The 16,932-nt window shown below is 47.4% G+C and overlaps 2 protein-coding genes across 3 annotated transcripts in view; one reads left to right on the top strand and one right to left on the bottom strand.

The window, feature by feature from the left end:
• The window catches only part of FAM47E (family with sequence similarity 47 member E), a 35,018-nt gene extending 32,257 nt beyond the window's left edge, over positions 1 to 2,761 (bottom strand). The window contains exons 1-2 of one of the 2 annotated variants that reach the window (XM_036022492.1): positions 2,658 to 2,761; positions 613 to 689 (exon numbers count right to left, since the gene is read on the bottom strand). In XM_036022492.1, the coding sequence (XP_035878385.1) occupies positions 613 to 689; positions 2,658 to 2,666 (86 nt within the window). In that variant the 5' untranslated portion in view covers positions 2,667 to 2,761. Of the gene's footprint in view, positions 1 to 612; positions 843 to 2,657 lie in introns of both variants that reach the window. The other variant, XM_036022503.1, reaches the window with a different exon arrangement.
• A 4,501-nt stretch (positions 2,762 to 7,262) lies between these two features.
• SCARB2 (scavenger receptor class B member 2) overlaps positions 7,263 to 16,932 on the top strand; it is a 61,191-nt gene continuing 51,521 nt past the window's right edge. Inside the window, exon 1 of the mRNA XM_028507185.2 lies at positions 7,263 to 7,710. Coding sequence (XP_028362986.1) covers positions 7,594 to 7,710 — 117 coding nt within the window. The 5' untranslated portion in view covers positions 7,263 to 7,593. The remainder of the gene's footprint in view (positions 7,711 to 16,932) is intronic.

The following is a 16,932-nucleotide window of genomic DNA, read 5'->3' as shown; positions in this document are numbered from 1 at the left end:
TTAGTCAGCCCTTCAGGGCACAGAAGTCAAGTCACACAACTGCCATACAGCTTTGCCTGCAATACCTGTGTTTCTCAAGTCCTTGAGGTACTCAATATGCCTTAAGTTCCTTCCTTGCCATCTTTCAGGAAAGCAACCTTTCTGGGGACCTGCATGGGGAGCCAGAGGACCAAATATTGGCTCCTGAGCAGTGGTCCCCCAAAGTTTGGGTGATCCTCACCCTCCACTTAGAGCCTGTCTCCTTCCCAAGCCTGATTTTTCAGTGGCCCCTCAGAACTTGGGCAGTCCTCAATGAGACCCCTCTTCATGGTTCTCAGAGTGGTCCTCATTGGACACCAGTTCATGGACTCCAGAGCTCAAACAATCCCCATCAGATCTCAGTTGAGAGATTAAATGGTCTTCTTTGGACCCCAACTTGTGATCCTCAGAACTGGAGCTGTCCCCATCAAATCAAGTTGTGCAGACCCCCAAACAGCACCCACATGACACATAGCCTGAGTGGTGAAGCAGCCACATGGCCTGTAGTCAGAATGGCAGGGGTGGCGGATCAGGCTCCAACAGGACCACATAGCACACTGCCCAACCCCCAGTGTGCATGTTGGTTAGACTCACCTGGTCTTGGGATCCCTTTCCTCCCCAGACCTGCTTCCTTCCACCATCTTGGTGTTCCCAGTGACTGGCACCTTGAGCTGAGGTGCAGGGAAATTTCCTGAGATTAGGAAATCTTCACAGCTGCACTCTTGTGGTCAACCAGCCAGAGGCAGCTGGGACCTGACTAAGGTCCGCTTTGCCCCATATGGGTGTTGCCAAAACTGTTACCAAACAAAGTGGGATTTGGCGACCTATAATCAAATACAGGCATGAAACAGAGATCAGTGGGAAAGGAAAAAGTCCTTTATTAAAATGTTGCCCCATTTGAGGGAGTGGGAAATGCCCAGCTCCAGGCCAACCTTTACTTTTATTTTTTAAAAAAATTTTATTTATTTATTTTTAGAGAGGGAAGGGAGGGAGATAGAGAGAGAGAGAGAAACATCAATGTGCGGTTGCTGGGGGTCATGGCCTGCAACCCAGGCATGTACCCTGACTGGGAATCGAACCTGCGACACTTTGGTTCGCAGCCCATGCTCAATCCACTGAGCTACGCCAGCCAGGGCCAGGCCAACCTTTTCCACAAAACTTAGAAAGAACTCAGCCACCCCCAGAACCAGAGTTGGTATCCAGAAATCCCACTCCAGTTTTATTCTGGAGCCCAAGGCTGCTTGCAAATGAGGACAGCCTTTTGGTTTCACATTCTCTCTTCCTGAAGTGCATACTTGTGGGGTCAGCATTGCCATTGCTCACTGCACCTTCTCATTCTTGGGGCCCAGGGCCCCTGCCAGACCACTGAAGCTAGTCATGTAAAGGAAGAGGGGCTCCATCCGCAAAGGTCTCGCCCCCCAGGCTGCTCACACCACCATGGCCAGCAAGCATACCAGACCATGTGTCTATACACTGATCTCAGAGCACAAGAAGGGGCATAGTTCAGAACCCAAGCCATGGGAACCCAGAGCCTCCCACAGGCCACTGCCAGGCGTGCCCAGGGCAAGGCTCAGAATTAGGGACTTGGCCTCCATAAACCAACTCCTGACCCAGCTCCAGGCTTATCCCCAGGTCCAGTCCCAGTCCCATTTTTAGCTCAAGCTCCAGCCTTAGACCCAACACCCACCCTTTGTTGGGAACCGCCCTGCCTGGTTTCAGAAGCTGTAACCCCCGCCAATGCTAAGGCTGAGGGAGTGACCTTGGACCATAAGCCAGCAAGGAGACAAAAGCTTACCTCCCTGGCAGGAGTGCTGCTTCTGCTCCTTTTACTTTATCCATAACTTGCCCCCAGTGCTTGGTCAGTTAGCCAATGGCGGGTAAGATTCCCCAAGGGGGGAACAACCGAAGCCAGGCAGAATCATGTGGGAGGCCCCCAAGACTTGGGGGGCTATAGCAAAAGGGGGTGATGGAGCCTCGCCCCTCCACTCTGACAAAGCCTGAGTCCTCATTCTGTCTGCAAGAAGTCTCTTAATGTCTTGGTTGCCTTACTTCCCTTGCTCCACCTAAGCCTGAAATAATGACAGAGGGTGGTGCAGCCCTGTGCTGGAAAGGGCAGGTGCCCTGGGCAATCAGGCCTAAGAAAATATGTAAAACCTTGTGAAACCTGCTTCGTTTAGAATGCTCTCAATTAAATGATAAGGGTCCAAGCAAGAAGTGAGTTTGTTCCTCAAAGTTTTATAGCTCTTTAGCTACCTGACCCTGACTCAAAATAGGCCCTCAGAGTTCTTTGTTATCTATTGTCTGATCCTTACTGCCTGACAATGATTAATGAGCCTTATCTGTATTCCTGGGCAAATGAACCCAATAAAAGCCCATTGAGGAACAAGCTCTTGGCCCTTCTCCTTTGAGAGATTGGCCACCTTTCCTCCCTAAGCAGATCAAGTCTTGGTACACTTATTCTTATCCGTGGCGGCTGGGGGGGCCCTGTGGGCGGAGCCCCCTCTCCCACAACCCTTGACCCCACCCTCACTGCAGACCCAGCTCTAGTTCCAGCCCTAGTCCCAGCATTAGTCCCATCACCCATCCTAGCCCCAACTCCACCCTCAGCAAAATGGTTTTCCAGAGCCCCCATGTTGCACTTGTGGCATTTATCAGGGCCTGCAGTTCATGCCAACCAGGTTTAGTGCCCTAGGCTGAAACAGCTGCCTGTGGTCTGTCATTGTTGCCAAGCACTGGCTAAGAGTAACCTCTGAGCCTTTCAATGGTGTGCATGCTGGTCTCTCGGGTTGCTAGGAGACCACATAGCCACGTGCCGTTGACATTCCCCAGGGCTAGTAAGCAAGGCCTAGGGTCACTTCCACTTTTTTTAGGCCCCTGAAATATTAAAGTAATGAATAAATAACAAAACATGGTGTTATGGTTATCTATCATGCTGCAATAGATCACCCTAAAACTTAGAAGTTAACACACATTCATTCATTTGCTCACAACTCTGCAGTTTGGGCAGGGCTCAACAGGGAGGTCTCGTCATCTCTGTTCCCAGCAGCATATGACTCGATTCACCTGGGAGTTAGATGGGCTGTGGCCTCTCATTCTGCGGTTCCCTCTCATCCACCAGTGGAATCCGAGCTTCTACCACTGTAGTTAGACCCCAAGTAGGTAAAGGAAGGAGCTGCCAGGTCCCTTAAAGCCTACACCTGGAACTGTCCTCTATCATGAGATCTATCACATTTTCTTGGTTGAAGCAGGATGCAAGACCAGCCCAGATTTAAGGGGAGAGTGATCAACTCCACCTTTGGTTGGAGGAGCAGCAGGAGCCCACAAAGAAAGGAAGAGTTGTTGACGGTCATACTTGGAGACTGCTTACCATATGGGGTGGTAAAACTTGTGGTGTATTTTAAATGTTTACATTTAACACCTTAACACTTTGAATATTCAAGTACGCAATGACTGTATATGATGAAACTCCTCTGAGAATAATATCAATATAAACTTAATACATCAATATATCAATATAAATTTATTCTAAATTTAAATTAAGGTGGGCCTCAAAGAACCCTTCTTGCTTCCCCTGGTCTTAGAGTCTGTTGTCCTGAAGCCTGTCTCAGAGTCTGGGAAGGAAGTTCTTTCTCTCTCTGAGTCTGGAATGACTGTGTAATTTGTAACAGGCACCAACAGTCATTCATTCCCGAGGGCTCTTGGCCTTCTCAAAGTTCTTTTTCTTCTGATTGTAGGTATAGCGAGATCGTAGGGAAAGCTCCTGACTGTCTCCCTGCCAGGGCATTAGCCTCTCCGCCTACATAGTAGAAGCACTAATCTCTCCCCATGCAGTCTGCCCCTGTAGAGTGTCATAGGGGGTTGTTAGTCTGTGTGTCTGCCATGCAGCAGCCACGCCCTGGATGGAGAGGTGGCGTCTCACCTGTAGGGTGAAATGATTCCGTGGTGCACACACGAAAAAGACTTAATAGTGCCAATTAGCAGTGGGGGTGATACATCCTGCGGATCAGAAATGAGGAGGAAGTATCAAGGAGCTTTGGGAAGCCTGTATAAGAATTCTGGGGCTTTGAGACCTGGCTGGCATAGCTCAGTGGATTGAGCGCGGGCTGTGAACCAAAGCATCGCAGGTTCGATTCCCAGTCAGGGCACATGCCTGGGTTGCAGGCCATGACCCCCAGCAACCACACATTGATGTTTCTCTCTCTCTCTCTCTATCTCCCTCCCTTCCCTCTCTAAAAGTAAATAAATAAATCTTTAAAAAAAGAATTCTGGTGCTTCGGATAGAGTAGCTGCTGTGGGCTGGAGAAGAAAATGGAACCAAACAGAAAGGCAGTCAGGCCAGGTGCTAAAAAGTTGTGTTTGCTCCTTACAATGAGACAGATTATTGTGGGTTCACACAGACTGCTATTTGGGGGACATAAAGTTTTAGGTTTCTTTTTTAAGTTTGTATTTTCTGTAATCAGATCCTTTCTGTTCTCTTAGTGTTTAGTAGATTTTTAAAATGCTAGTCTGGTCAGCAGTGCTAAGAGGAATTGAGAAAGAGGTTTTTGTCCAGTATGAACCAGAATTTTAAAGGGGAAGCAGCTTACCAACCACCTGACAGTGGGAATACCAGTGCTGCTCAAGTAAGAGCTCCTCAAAGGGAAGGTAAACCGAGGGCAACTGAGCTGGAAACTCTTGTTCAGAAACTCTCCCCACACGACGATGTGTTTATCAAATCTGGGTCTCTCCCTCTCTCCCCACAGTCCGTTGCTATGGCCCAGACAAGAGGCAAGAAGGGGCCTCAATGAACAATGAGATGGAAGGCCGAACTGCGATTGGTGGTCCAGGGCTGGCACAGGTGGGTAACTGTGGAGTTTGCTCCCAAGACTGAAGCCAACAAACATAAAATCTGGTCTCAATCAGGAGATGGTGGAGAGGGGGTTCAATTTGAGCCTGAACCACTAGGCACCAAATAGGCAGGCAGGTTACCAAATCTTTTTTCTAGTTAATGGAGGAGGGGACACACACAGACTGTAGAAGACTCCAACCAGTGCCTGGGAAGGGGATGAGTGAGGATGAGGGGGTTAGCATAGCCCTTTAAGCAAACTGGGGCCCAGGGCAGAGGGTAGCTAGATAGCTGGACTCTAAAGCAGAGATGGGGCAGAATTAGGGATAAGGAAAGGCTGCCGATTGTGGATACATGAGGTTGGGGAACCACCAGGCACTGTGGCCACGACACTTGGGAGACTTGAATCATTTTAGACCCCACCCTGGTCTGGTTCTCTGGTACCTTCAGTAGCTTCAGCTGCATAGAGCTGGAAGTGGGCAGTTACTGTCAATGACAATGTCCCAGGCCCAGCCTTTCTCTTGCAATCTGCTCTAGTTATCTAAAACTGAGTGACACACTACACCAAAATTTAGTGGCTTAAAACAACAATCCTTTATTTTGCATTTTGGGCAGGGCAAGGAAGGCCCACTCTGCTGCATATGTGTAGGGCCTGTGACACAAAAGGCTGAGGACCAACAGGGCATGTCTCTGCAGTCTCCCCTGTGTTCTCTGAAGCATGGAGGTCCCAGGGTAGCTGACTTGGTAGTGGCTCACGGCTCCAAGAGCAGCGATTTCCACAGGCCTGGGCAAAAGTTGCAAGACATTTGTCTAGCTTCAGAAGTCCCACAATATGGTGATTTCAACCATATTCTACTGATTTAACAAATCACTGAATCCAGCACAAATCAAAGGGAGAAGGTATAGAACTCACCAATAGGAATGTCAAAGAATTAGCCACCATGTCTAATGCACCACAGCATCTCACTACGTCTTTAGCAAAGTCTCCCAGCTGAATTCCCTGTCCCCAGGTTCTCATTGATGGCAGCGGGGAGGCAGCAGTGCACAGGGTAGAAAAAGTGAGGGTTTCAGAGGCCATTAGGCCTGTATTCTGGTCCAGGCAGGATCCACCACTCAGCAACCGGTTGAGCTTGTTAGGTTACTTATCTCATGCTGCTGTGTTTTCCCTGCCCCACATGCTGAGCTCTGAAAACTGTCCTGTGATATTCATTTGTTGGTGCCAAGGCCAGTTTCCTGGGGCTGCTCCCAGCCCATGACCAAGCACAAAAGACCTATGCCTGGAAAGTGCCAGACTCCTGAGGTAGGCCTGTGATTTGGCTCAAGTACCCTTCAAGGCCTTGCTGAACTTTCTCAGGGTTGCACTGTAGTATAAGATGCTTCCTTCCACCCAACTTTCCTTCCTTGCCTCTCTCCTTCACAAGGATCACACCTGCATTCCAGGTCCAGCTCTTGTTTCTCTCATGTATCTCTTGCACAGCACTACTGTCTGGCACTGCTTTTGAGGGACTAGGACAAACAGCCACATGCTCACAGGGCTGCTGCAGGTATTAAATAAATAGGTGTATGTAAGCACCCAGTCAAAGCCTGACATTCATTCCATTAACATTTATTAAGTCCCTGCTGTGTGCAGGCTTTAGGGTGCCTGGTACATACAGGTGAGCAAAGCTGATGCCAACGTCAGGGCGTCCTGCTTGAAGTTCCTGTTGACTCGAACTGCTGAGAGATAAAGTCCCAACTCTTCTGTAGAAGAGACACAAAGAACCCTTCAAAGTCTGATCCCAGGAGGCCTCGACACCTCCCACTCCATAATCTGCAACCCAAGCCTATAATCAAAAGGAACTTCCTTCTTTCCTCCTACAGTCTTGCTCTTTCACCCCCAATGTTTTAGCACACCTTTTCCTTCTCCTTGGAATGCCTCTTCCCTTCCTTCTACACAACCCTCACGTGACAAACCCTTACACATCCACCAAAACCCAGTGCATTTGTGGGCTCCTAGGTCACAGGGAGACATGCTTGTTGGCACAGATCTGCACGCACCTCGTAAAAGCGAGGTTACATTGTTCTGTAGTTGCTGTAACAGTGGCTCCGCTAACTTGCGAACTGGTCTAGAGCGGCGGCAATGTTGCATCCATCCTGAAAGGCCAGGGCTTGGCACTTGGTAGGCCCGCAGTACGTGTCTGCAAACTGAATATGTGAATGAGCCACGGAAGACCGGCGATTTGCGGGGCGACCGCGGGGCTGGCGGTGAGAGGGCGGGGTAGTGGCGGGGCCTGGCCGAGGTCGGGGAGCCACAGGCGCGGGACCAGGCGGGGGGGGGGGGGGGGGGCCGGCAGTCAGGGACGGGTGCGGCTCTCACGGGCCGAATCCCCGCCTCCGCCTCGGGGCACATGACTGCCAGCTCGGCCTCCGCCCCGCCCGCCCGCGTCCCCACGCAGCTGCTGGCAGTGGCCTCCGGAGTTTGCGGCGAGCGGGCTGGAGACCATCACGGCCTGCGCGCTCCGTTTCTGGCTCCGGAGCTGCGCCAGGCGGGCGCCGCGGGTGTCCTAGCGGGGGAAACCGAAACCAAAGCGTCTCGTACCAGTCCCCGGCCGGCCCGCCGGCCAGGTGTCCCGAGAGCCCTCGCGCCCCCCTGCGGATCACGGAGCCCAGCGCAGCGACCGGCCCGCGGGCGTCCGAGGGTCGTGGCCGCACCGGCGGCCTCTCCCCCTTCCTGTTGGGTCGCCGGCGTTCGCCAGTGAGCCGCGCGCACAATGGCCAGGTGCTGCTTCTACGCGGTGGGGACCCTGTCCCTGCTCCTGCTTGTGACCAGCGTCACTCTGCTAGTGGCCAGGGTCTTCCAGAAGGCCGTGGACCAGACGATCGAGAAGGTGAGGCGGAGGGGTGTGTGTGTGGGTGTGTGTGTGTGTGTGTGTGTGTCCGCGCCCTGGGAGACCACGCGGGCGGCAGGGGGTGGGGGTGGGCGAGGAGCATTTCCAGTCCCCCCTCCCACTGCTGAACCCTGTGCAGGGAAGACCTGCACCTCTGCAAACTCTCCGTGTTAGAGCTCTCCTTTCTTCCTCGTCTTCCCCGGGTTAGTAGGCAAGGGTTAAAGAAGGATGGAAAGGAATTGCATGACTATGGTATGTTCCCTTTCTAACAATAAGACTGTGGATCTCGACTTTTTAAAAAGGCTTGCCCTTGTGTTCTATCATTTGTATCTCCACTCCCATCTCCACCCCATCCCTCCCGACACCCAGATCTCTGTTGGGCCCAAACTCATTTCCCTCCCACTTCACGAAAAAACAAAAGTAAATGAAAGACACAACAAAAGAGGCAAGTTTGTTGGCTGCTGGCCGTGGCCTTTGAAGTGGTGTGGGGCTGGGGGTGAGAAGCAGGTGTGTGGTCTATTGTGTCCTGGCCTTCCTGTGCTGCGCAGGGCAGTGGGTAGCCAGGCCAGGCCTCAGGGCTGGGTGACATTTCAGTCCATTCAAGTCTGTGCCTATTCGCCTCCTTAGCAGCGTGCTATTCTTGTACAAACAGTGTGTGGCTTTGTCTCATCATCCATCCTTGCTTTTCTCAAACAGCCATAAGCTTCACACAAAGATGCATTATAATGATTCTTTGAAGAATAGGAATCTGTCACTTCTCCTTTAGTGAGAGGGCTGGAGAGCTAGCTAGTCCTTTTGGAAGGCTTCTCCATCATTTGACTTCATGGGTGATCATTTCTTCTGCCCTTTCACCCAGAACCACCAATCTGTGTGGAAAGAGGAACAAGAGAGAGTTTTACTCGATCACTTTTTCCTTAAAACACACACACACACACACACACACACACAACATTGGAGCAGCCTGACTTCTCCCTCTGGTTTGCACTTGCTGCAGGCCAGATCAAACATCTCAGGGCTTGTCCAGTTTGATCACCGCACCCACTCCCTGCCAGTAAAGTTGTCTCATTCCGGGTGGCAACAGACATATCCCTTTAATAGAGGTTTCCCAAACCTCTATTGGGAGTATTGAGCAGTCAATTACTTCAAATCTGGCAGTTAAAGGCAACTTAGAAAAAAACAGACACTGCCAAGGGAAAGCATAATTTAATTTTTTTAAGTTCACATTGCCAAGGGGAGATAAAGCCCATTGTCTGAGCTTCTTAAAGACCATTGTTTTCCCTGAACACCCATGTTCAAGGAAAAAACTGAATTGAGTCTTCTTCACTCCCTCCCACCTGAAAATCCATGGCAAAATTGTTTAAGGATGTAAACTCTTGCTTGGGTGACTAGAGTTAACCCAATTATAGTCAATATATGAATTTTCTTATGTGGCTTTGAAAGGCTGTTTCAGGAGAGCCCTGTGAGATGATGAGCTCCCCAACACCTAGATATTACTGGCACACAGATGCTCTGTGGGTCCGAACTTCATGGGGCAAGGGGTAGCTGTACAGCATCGAGGCTGGGGCTTGAGTTTGCACTGAGATTTGGTGATTAGCTTTTCACGTGGTTTTCTCCATGGGGATTGGCCTTTGTGCCAAGTAATAAATTTTAGCACAGGACAAGTGGGCTTTCAGAATTGTCCAACCCCACCAGGAACACTACGTGATGTGGTGTGTGAAACCAAACAGCAGGGCTAGCTTCAGTGGAAAGATATGGGACTATTGTAAGTCAACCAGAGGTTATATATCCCCATCATTACCATTCTGCTCTCCTGGATCACCTGTAGCATTGTGGGATAGTGGAAAAGAGTGAGGGTTCAGGAGATCAACCCTCCTGGGCATGAATCCTGGCTCCACCAGTGCAGAAGCTGGCCGACCTTCTGCTAGATAGGTGCTTAACTTTTCCTGATCCTTGATTTCCCCATCTGTAAATAGAAGGGTTATAAGAATTCTTAAGGAAAATGGGTATTTTCAAGGGATATAGTTAGTGCTTTGTAAATGGTAACAGTTTCATATTTTGTGAGAAGTCACATAAGCAAAGAAAAAATACGTGAGATTTTAAGTCAGACACCCATGTTGAAATCCTAGCCTTGCGATCTATACGCTTTTTGACTTTCAGCAAGTTACTTAACTTCTCTGAGCCTTGATTTCACTACTTGGAAAAGCGAGGATGTTAGCTGTCTTGGGCACCATGCTGCATTTATGATAAGACTCACAAAGCTTAAGCTTCTGGCCCCTCGCTTGCACAAGTCCTTCCAAAGCTCTGTACCTAATTCTGTATCCAGAATTTTCTTTTTCTTGGGAAGGGCCTCCTCACACTGTGTCAGCTACACACAAACCGTGGATCTGCCTCTGTGTGTGTGTGCTGTCATGAGACTGAGTGTAGCATCTGTGTAGAGCACTTAGCACAGCATCAGGCACTGAATAGGTGATGAATTGCGGCCACTGCCATTATTTTCAATAGTATTATGAACAATTCATTCACAACTTGACTTCAATATAGTTGTAATGTAATCCACCCTTTCACTCCCTGTTCTTAGTTGTTTCATCTGAAGATTGCCCATGTCCTAGCTTGTCTACATCAAAAGTGGAAGAGAGAAAAGGGATGACATTCTGATGAGCTGGTTTGACTAATTGCAAGGAACTTAGTAATATAATTCCTATCAGAAGAATTTGCCTCAAGTGATAATTGTCCTTGAGTCCTGCAATGACCAGAGGTGGTTGAAAGGAGATGTTAATTTGGGCCAGTGCACGTAGTGAAAGGAACCAAGACTAGTTGGCCTCACCCTGGGCAAACCCTGTAGTTGTTTCTGCTTCACTTTTCTCAAATGCAATAGAGGCAAAGAGATGCCTCCCTCCCTTACGCCCCCACTCACTTCCTGGGGGATATTCTGAGCCGTGAGCAGGCCTTCTCTATCAAGCGTGTTGATCTCCTTGAAGACAGAGCTTTGCATAGACCCCCCCAGCAATCTCTTTTCCTCTGTAGAGCGCAGAAGGACAGGGTTTTATGTTACATTTCATTTCATTTGGCGAGCCCACTGATTGTCCCAGCACCAGCGCAGGGCCCAGTACGTGGCAGGGGCATAACGAATGCCCACTGTCTCTCTGTGGATCATTTTGGTCGAAAGAACAGTGTTCTGAGAATCAGCAGAATGTGTTTAAAATTCCTGTTGCTCTCACTAACAAAGACTTGGATTAAATGGAACAAGACAAGTAACAAGTTACTGAACCCCTCAAAACATGTTTCCTCATTTTGAAATTGGGGGTAGTAAGAAGAGCTTCTTTAGGGTTGCTGCAAGAAGGAAATAAAGTGATTGGTGTAAAACATCTAGCAAAGTCTCTTACACAATGCCTGGACATTAACAATTGTGTTATTGTTTCTGCTTATTCTTTTCTCATCTAGAAACTGAAGCTTGTATTGTCATTAGGGTTCCTTCTAGCTCCCAAATTCTGGGACTCTGTTAATGGTCACATGACCTGTGCTTGAGAGCAACATTGCAGCCCAGAATATTAATTTTGGCCTTAGATTTGAATTCGAACATCTCCCAGAAATGAGGATGCAGAGCTGGCCCAAGTCAGGGCTGGCCAGTAAGAGATGGGCTGGCAAGGGAACCAGTGAGAGGGAAAGAGGTGGTTCGCATTCTGCTTCCTATCTGCTTCCTACAGGCCAGGGAAGAACAATAGCATTAGGTCTCAGGGATAAGATGAACAGGACAAACACACTTACCCTTTGCCAGAACCCGAGGCTCCGGGCAAGGGAGTCCCTGCTGGCCTCTTCTGGGAACCATAGCAACTGTGGAGCAGTTGTGCTGATGCCTCGGGAAACATAATCACTGGTAATTTAACCAGATAGCGTTGATGGGTGAAGATGTACAGGTTTTGTTTTTAAAAGTCAAATTAGTAAAATATCCTCATTGTTGTTTATGTAAAGACAATCAACTGTATATAATCCTAAAGGGCTCCTTCTTGCACATCTACCTCATCTCCTGAGTTGCCTTGTTTTCAGAGTTGTGAAGACTTAGATAGAATCTGAGAGTAGGGAAAAACTTTAGTCATCACTTAATCTGATATTTTATAGTCAAGGATACTGCGACTAGGTTCATTTTTAAGTGCATGCTGGTAGGCATCAAATTGCCTTTATATTTATATGACTCTAGGAACACAGATAGGTGACTTATGGAAGGCTGAATGGAAAGGAAGGGGTGGGCATAGGTGTCAGCTGGGTCTCCTAACTCAGGTTTTCCTCAGAGGAGGACCATACATCTCATGATAGTCCTGGTTTATTTACACTGTTGTCCTGGTGTAATTACCGGCACCCTCTTTCCTTTCAAAAGATTCCTGGTTTGGACAATACATTCTGTCCTCACACATCACACCGTCCTCTACCTCTTGGCATTAAAGGGGGACAATTCTCTCTAAGGAGCTGAGGCCCGCTCAAGCTGGCTCATGAAAGATAGGGTTTTTTGTTTTTCTAAAGCTGCAAAAGGAAGCTCATAGAAACCGAAGCATGAGAACCGCAGCACAGTAAGGCCTCCTAGAGTGCAGTGGAAACCGAGAGTCAGCCGGCAGACTGCGCGTCTGCCTGTCTGGCCCCCGTTTCCCAGCCAGCCCGCTTCCTCTGTGTACTTGCCGGCCCAGGAGGCTTTCTCATCCAGGGCTCCCTCAGCCAGGGCTCCTTGTGACCTTCCAGCTGCTGAGCCTCCCTCAATGAACAAGTTCCATTTCTTAGTTTCTCTTTTCCAAATTTGTCACAGAGCAACATGGCTGGCTCAGCACAAGCAGGAATCATAGATTTATAAACAGAGGCAATAACCTTGCAAGATTCTTTAATACCTAAGCGAAAGTATGCACCTCCTCCCTGGTGTTCAGAAATGTGATCTTGTGATATCAAAATCATATTATGTTTCTTTCAACATCTTACTCATTCGTGGTGACCGTGAGTGCATTCAATATTCATGATTAAGGTGAAGAGTAAGCCTGTACTCCTCAGTATAGTTCCTTCACTCTAAGAACTGCATCCAAATCACTTAAGGAGGTTTTAAAAACACAGGCCCCACCAGCCCTGTGGAATCAGACTCCTGAGGAGTGGCACCCGGGGTGCAGAGCTGACCGTGATGTCCACGGCTGGTCTGGGCGGTGATTGTTTTAGCCAACCATGTCTGCCCTCCTTACGATGGCAAGTCCTTTTTTGTACCTTTGTATTTTATTCCTTACGTTTACTTATTTTTCTGGTAAGGAAAAAAGTGCACGCCATTATAAAAAGTCAGATACAACAAGAATTAATAAAGCAAAGATGACTACTGTTAACATGTTGTTGATTATTCTACCTTTCTGTTGATCTGTATATAGTGAACACATTATTTCACAAAAGTGGGGTGCTTCTGTTCCCACTCTTTATTTGTAATTTCAGCTTTGCTGAGGTATAACTGACATATAAAAGAAATGGCAATGCTAGTTGAGGATATTACTGCTAATACTTGCTATTATTCTGCAAGCTTAAAAGAAAGAAAGATGGGGGGGAGGGGAAGGCTCTTGCCTGTGGAAACTGTTTTTGCTCTCTTGTTTAATCCAGTGTAAGATTTCGTTCTGTCAGGCCATGGCAAAGAGGCCATCTGTTCTTCCAGGCATCTGCTTGTTCCCAGGGAAGAATCAGCAGGTGGGATTACAAGATCATTAATGAAAATACAAGACGTTGACAAGTGGCTGGTCATCTGTGGCCTATCTCACCGAGCTATATACAATATATACACATCATATGCCAGTGAAGGGACCCCTCTTCAGCAGAGCTGGTAGCTAGTCAAAAGCAACTGAGGAAAATAAAGACAGTTGTCAGAGTTTTGCTCTCTGTATCTCAGAGCACCCTCAGATGTATAGTCATTCGTTTATTTAGCAAATATTCCCCGAGTGTGGACTGTCTGTGAGGCAGTGTGCTGAGGGCTGTGGGTGCAGTGCTACACCGGACACGCTCCCTGCGCTTACAGATGTCCTAATGAAATTCCGCTTTTTTGGCCTCAGGCCCCATTACACTCTTAAAAATTATTGAGGACCCCAAAGAACTTATGTCTCTCTGAGTTTTGTCTCTTGATATTTACAATATTAGAAATTAAAACTGATAAATTTTTGAAACACAAGACGAGACGAGCACATTTGCGATCAGGGCAATGACACTACGTACAGGCCACGCAGCCTCTGGAAAGCTCTGTTCTGCACTCACGAGAGGAAGGGAGCAAGGCCACTGATGGCTCAGTGTTGTTATGGAAATAGTTTTGACCTTGTGGTGCCCCTGAGAGGACCTTCGGGACCCCCAGGGATCCTCGGACCATACTTGGAGAACTGCTGATCTAGTTTTCATTTCATTAATTATGGTGGTTTTTAGAATAATTTTTTTAAAATAACAAAATATCCTTGTTATATTTCTGCAAGACCAGTTTGGAGACTATTATTAATGTTTTCACACCAGCAGGATTTTGATTGGTGGGTTGAATATTAAATGTCAAAGGGAGTGGTTTGGGACATCCCTGATTTGGCTCCCTCTTCCAGCTCTCTGTCACACCCCAACGGCTTCCCACTCCCAGGCTCAGTGAAGTGTCCTTTGCCATTGTGTTTGTTCTGTGGCCTTTCTTAGAGCAGAGACATATCTGTTGTATCTGACCCTCTTTAGCAAACAAACCTCTTAGGCTATCACCTCAGGTGTTTCGTTAAGCACTTCAGGTGTTGAACGCAAATGAGGTGTGTGGAAGTTGAATACCATTGCTGTGGTTTCACATGCAAACACACCTACGAGCTCACACCCACTTGACTCATTTACACTGCCCACCGGGCCCCTCCAGCCTCTGAGCTTTATACCCTGTTGAGAGAGACAGGCAGAATGCCATTGTCTGAGTAATGTACTCATTCTTGCCAGTCCCACTTAAGGATATTTGCTTTAAACACTGTACTTTTGGTAATCAAGAGTAATGGAAGGAAGGGGATGTGCAGATAAGCAAGCAGTGAAAACATCACTTATTTCATCTTTGAGAGATGTAATTAATCACAATCACACAGGCTGGAAAACAAGACTGGCCCCACCAGTTACACACAGCACCCGGGCATTGCTTTCGTGGCCAGGCTTCTTACTTGCTCACATCTTAAAATCCTCTTTCTCTTCCGCTCCTTCGGCCCCTACCCTCACACACACACATGTGTTTCCCCAGTTTGCACCTGGTTCTTTTGGTTAAGGATCCAACTGGTAGCTGCTTTTTCTCCCTTCAGGCTGGCCATTCTCAGCCTTGATTTCACATTTGTAATTACCTGGAAGCTTTTCAAAAGTATCCTAGTGGGTGTTTTGTAGCAGGAGCTTTTTCTGGAATAGCTATTTCATCATATTGTCCTGTATGTAATTTATAGAGTAGCAGATTACACATGAGCTAACATTTGAACCTCGACTGTCAGATCAAATTAGCTGAGATTCTTACAGTTGCAATTAAAGCAAAATGAGTTCAACAACAGTGACATTTAAAAAAAAGAATGCCAGTGCATCTGTTCCCAAGTTAAAATAAGGTCAGAGAATAAGGGTAGAATGTTAATGGCAGTTTATTTCTTTTATTTCACTAGAGAATAAAAAATGGTAAGTAGTGCAAATTACTTATATTGCTACAAGAGTCTACATTGGGTTTGCTTAGTGTCAGGGAGAAATTTTTAAAAACAAAGCAAACCAACTGGTGTTGTGATACCTGGTGAGTTTCATTAACCTGGAGCCCAGTGAGAATCATGCACAAACTCTGAGGCCAGGCTCTCGAGGTTCTACATTCTCTCTGGGTGAATTTAGACCATGTAGATGGCAGCGTGGATACTGAAGGCGTATTTAATTATTAAGTAGCACTTTGCTGAACTAAAAGAACAATCAGCAGTACTCTTAAGTCCTGGAAGTTTTCCTAAAAGTCCAGAAAAGTCTAATGCAATCCCCTGAGTGCTTCTTCTATCATTTGGAAGTGGCTTTTACCAGGACAGCTGGTTCAACAACCTGCCTGATGTTGCCTTCCCGAACTAGTCAGGTGGGTTAACTTGGATGTATTGTATCTTGTGACTGTATCAAATCCTGTCAGCTCTTGGCAGAAGCAGCAAATCTAGCCTGCACCTGGAGAACAATGGTCGGCTGAGTGTTGCTAGTGCATAAAGTATCTACTGGAAATGACAGATCATGACAGGTGACAGGCTGCATCAAGTCATGGCAGGGCTTAGCACTGCAGGCCAGGGGCCCCGGGTTTTATCCTATGAACCTTGGAGAGTGTCTGTTCAGGTAGGCACTTTTGGTAGAACTCTCTGGAGGCTGAGATAGATAATGGATTTGAAAGGAACAAAGCTGGAGAGAAGGAGACCAGTTAGGGGGCCACTCACCGTTTTGCCACAGTCCAAGCTGGTGATGCCGTGGGCACAAGGATAGAAATGGAGGAGGGGAGGAAGAATCAGTAGGACTTAGTGACCGATCAGAGGGGAAAACCACGAGTCCAGTTTTGCTCCCGCTGACTTTGGGCAGTCTGTGAGATGACCAGGTGGGGATTTTACAATGGATCCATACAGTTGAAATGATCTGAGTAATTTCAGACATAAACCTTTCTTGGGGCTGAATTATTGGGACTTGCACACAATTGTTCACTGTTACACACATGTCCATTTTGTGCGCTTCACTAAGTATCTTCTTGAGAACATGGCCTGTGCCTGGTGGGCGTATAGAAAGAGCGCGCGCTCTCTCTCTCTCTCTCTCTCTCTCTCTATATATATATATATACACACACACACACACACACACACATATATGGTCAGGCACAAATAATGCCCCTCTTTACTACAAAATCTTTTATTATAAAACCATAAGCGTGTAATTCTGTAACATAACAATATCACACTCAAGCACACCATATGACATTTTAGGTGAAATGTTCAAATTAAAACTATAAACTATTACACCCCTATTATTACGCTAACAACCACACTCAAGCAGGTGTTACTTCTGCTGGACCCTGTATCTTGGCTAATTAACTGAAAAGTAAGTTTTTCAGTCCAAATGATTGTTTTGGCTGTTGACACTGCAGATTCGCCACATAACTTGATAATCTTTCCAATATTTCTTTTGGTGGTATTGCCCACAGTATTACACCTGGAAAGAACCATCTTGTTCTGCTTGGCTGAAATTAATAAGCAATAT

The sequence above is a fragment of the Phyllostomus discolor genome, chromosome 1 (assembly GCF_004126475.2).
Source record: "Phyllostomus discolor isolate MPI-MPIP mPhyDis1 chromosome 1, mPhyDis1.pri.v3, whole genome shotgun sequence".
In the NCBI taxonomy this organism is placed as follows: domain Eukaryota; kingdom Metazoa; phylum Chordata; class Mammalia; order Chiroptera; family Phyllostomidae; genus Phyllostomus; species Phyllostomus discolor.
The sequence above is the reverse complement of the archived record's forward strand: the minus strand, read 5'-3'. Positions and strand labels throughout refer to the sequence as shown.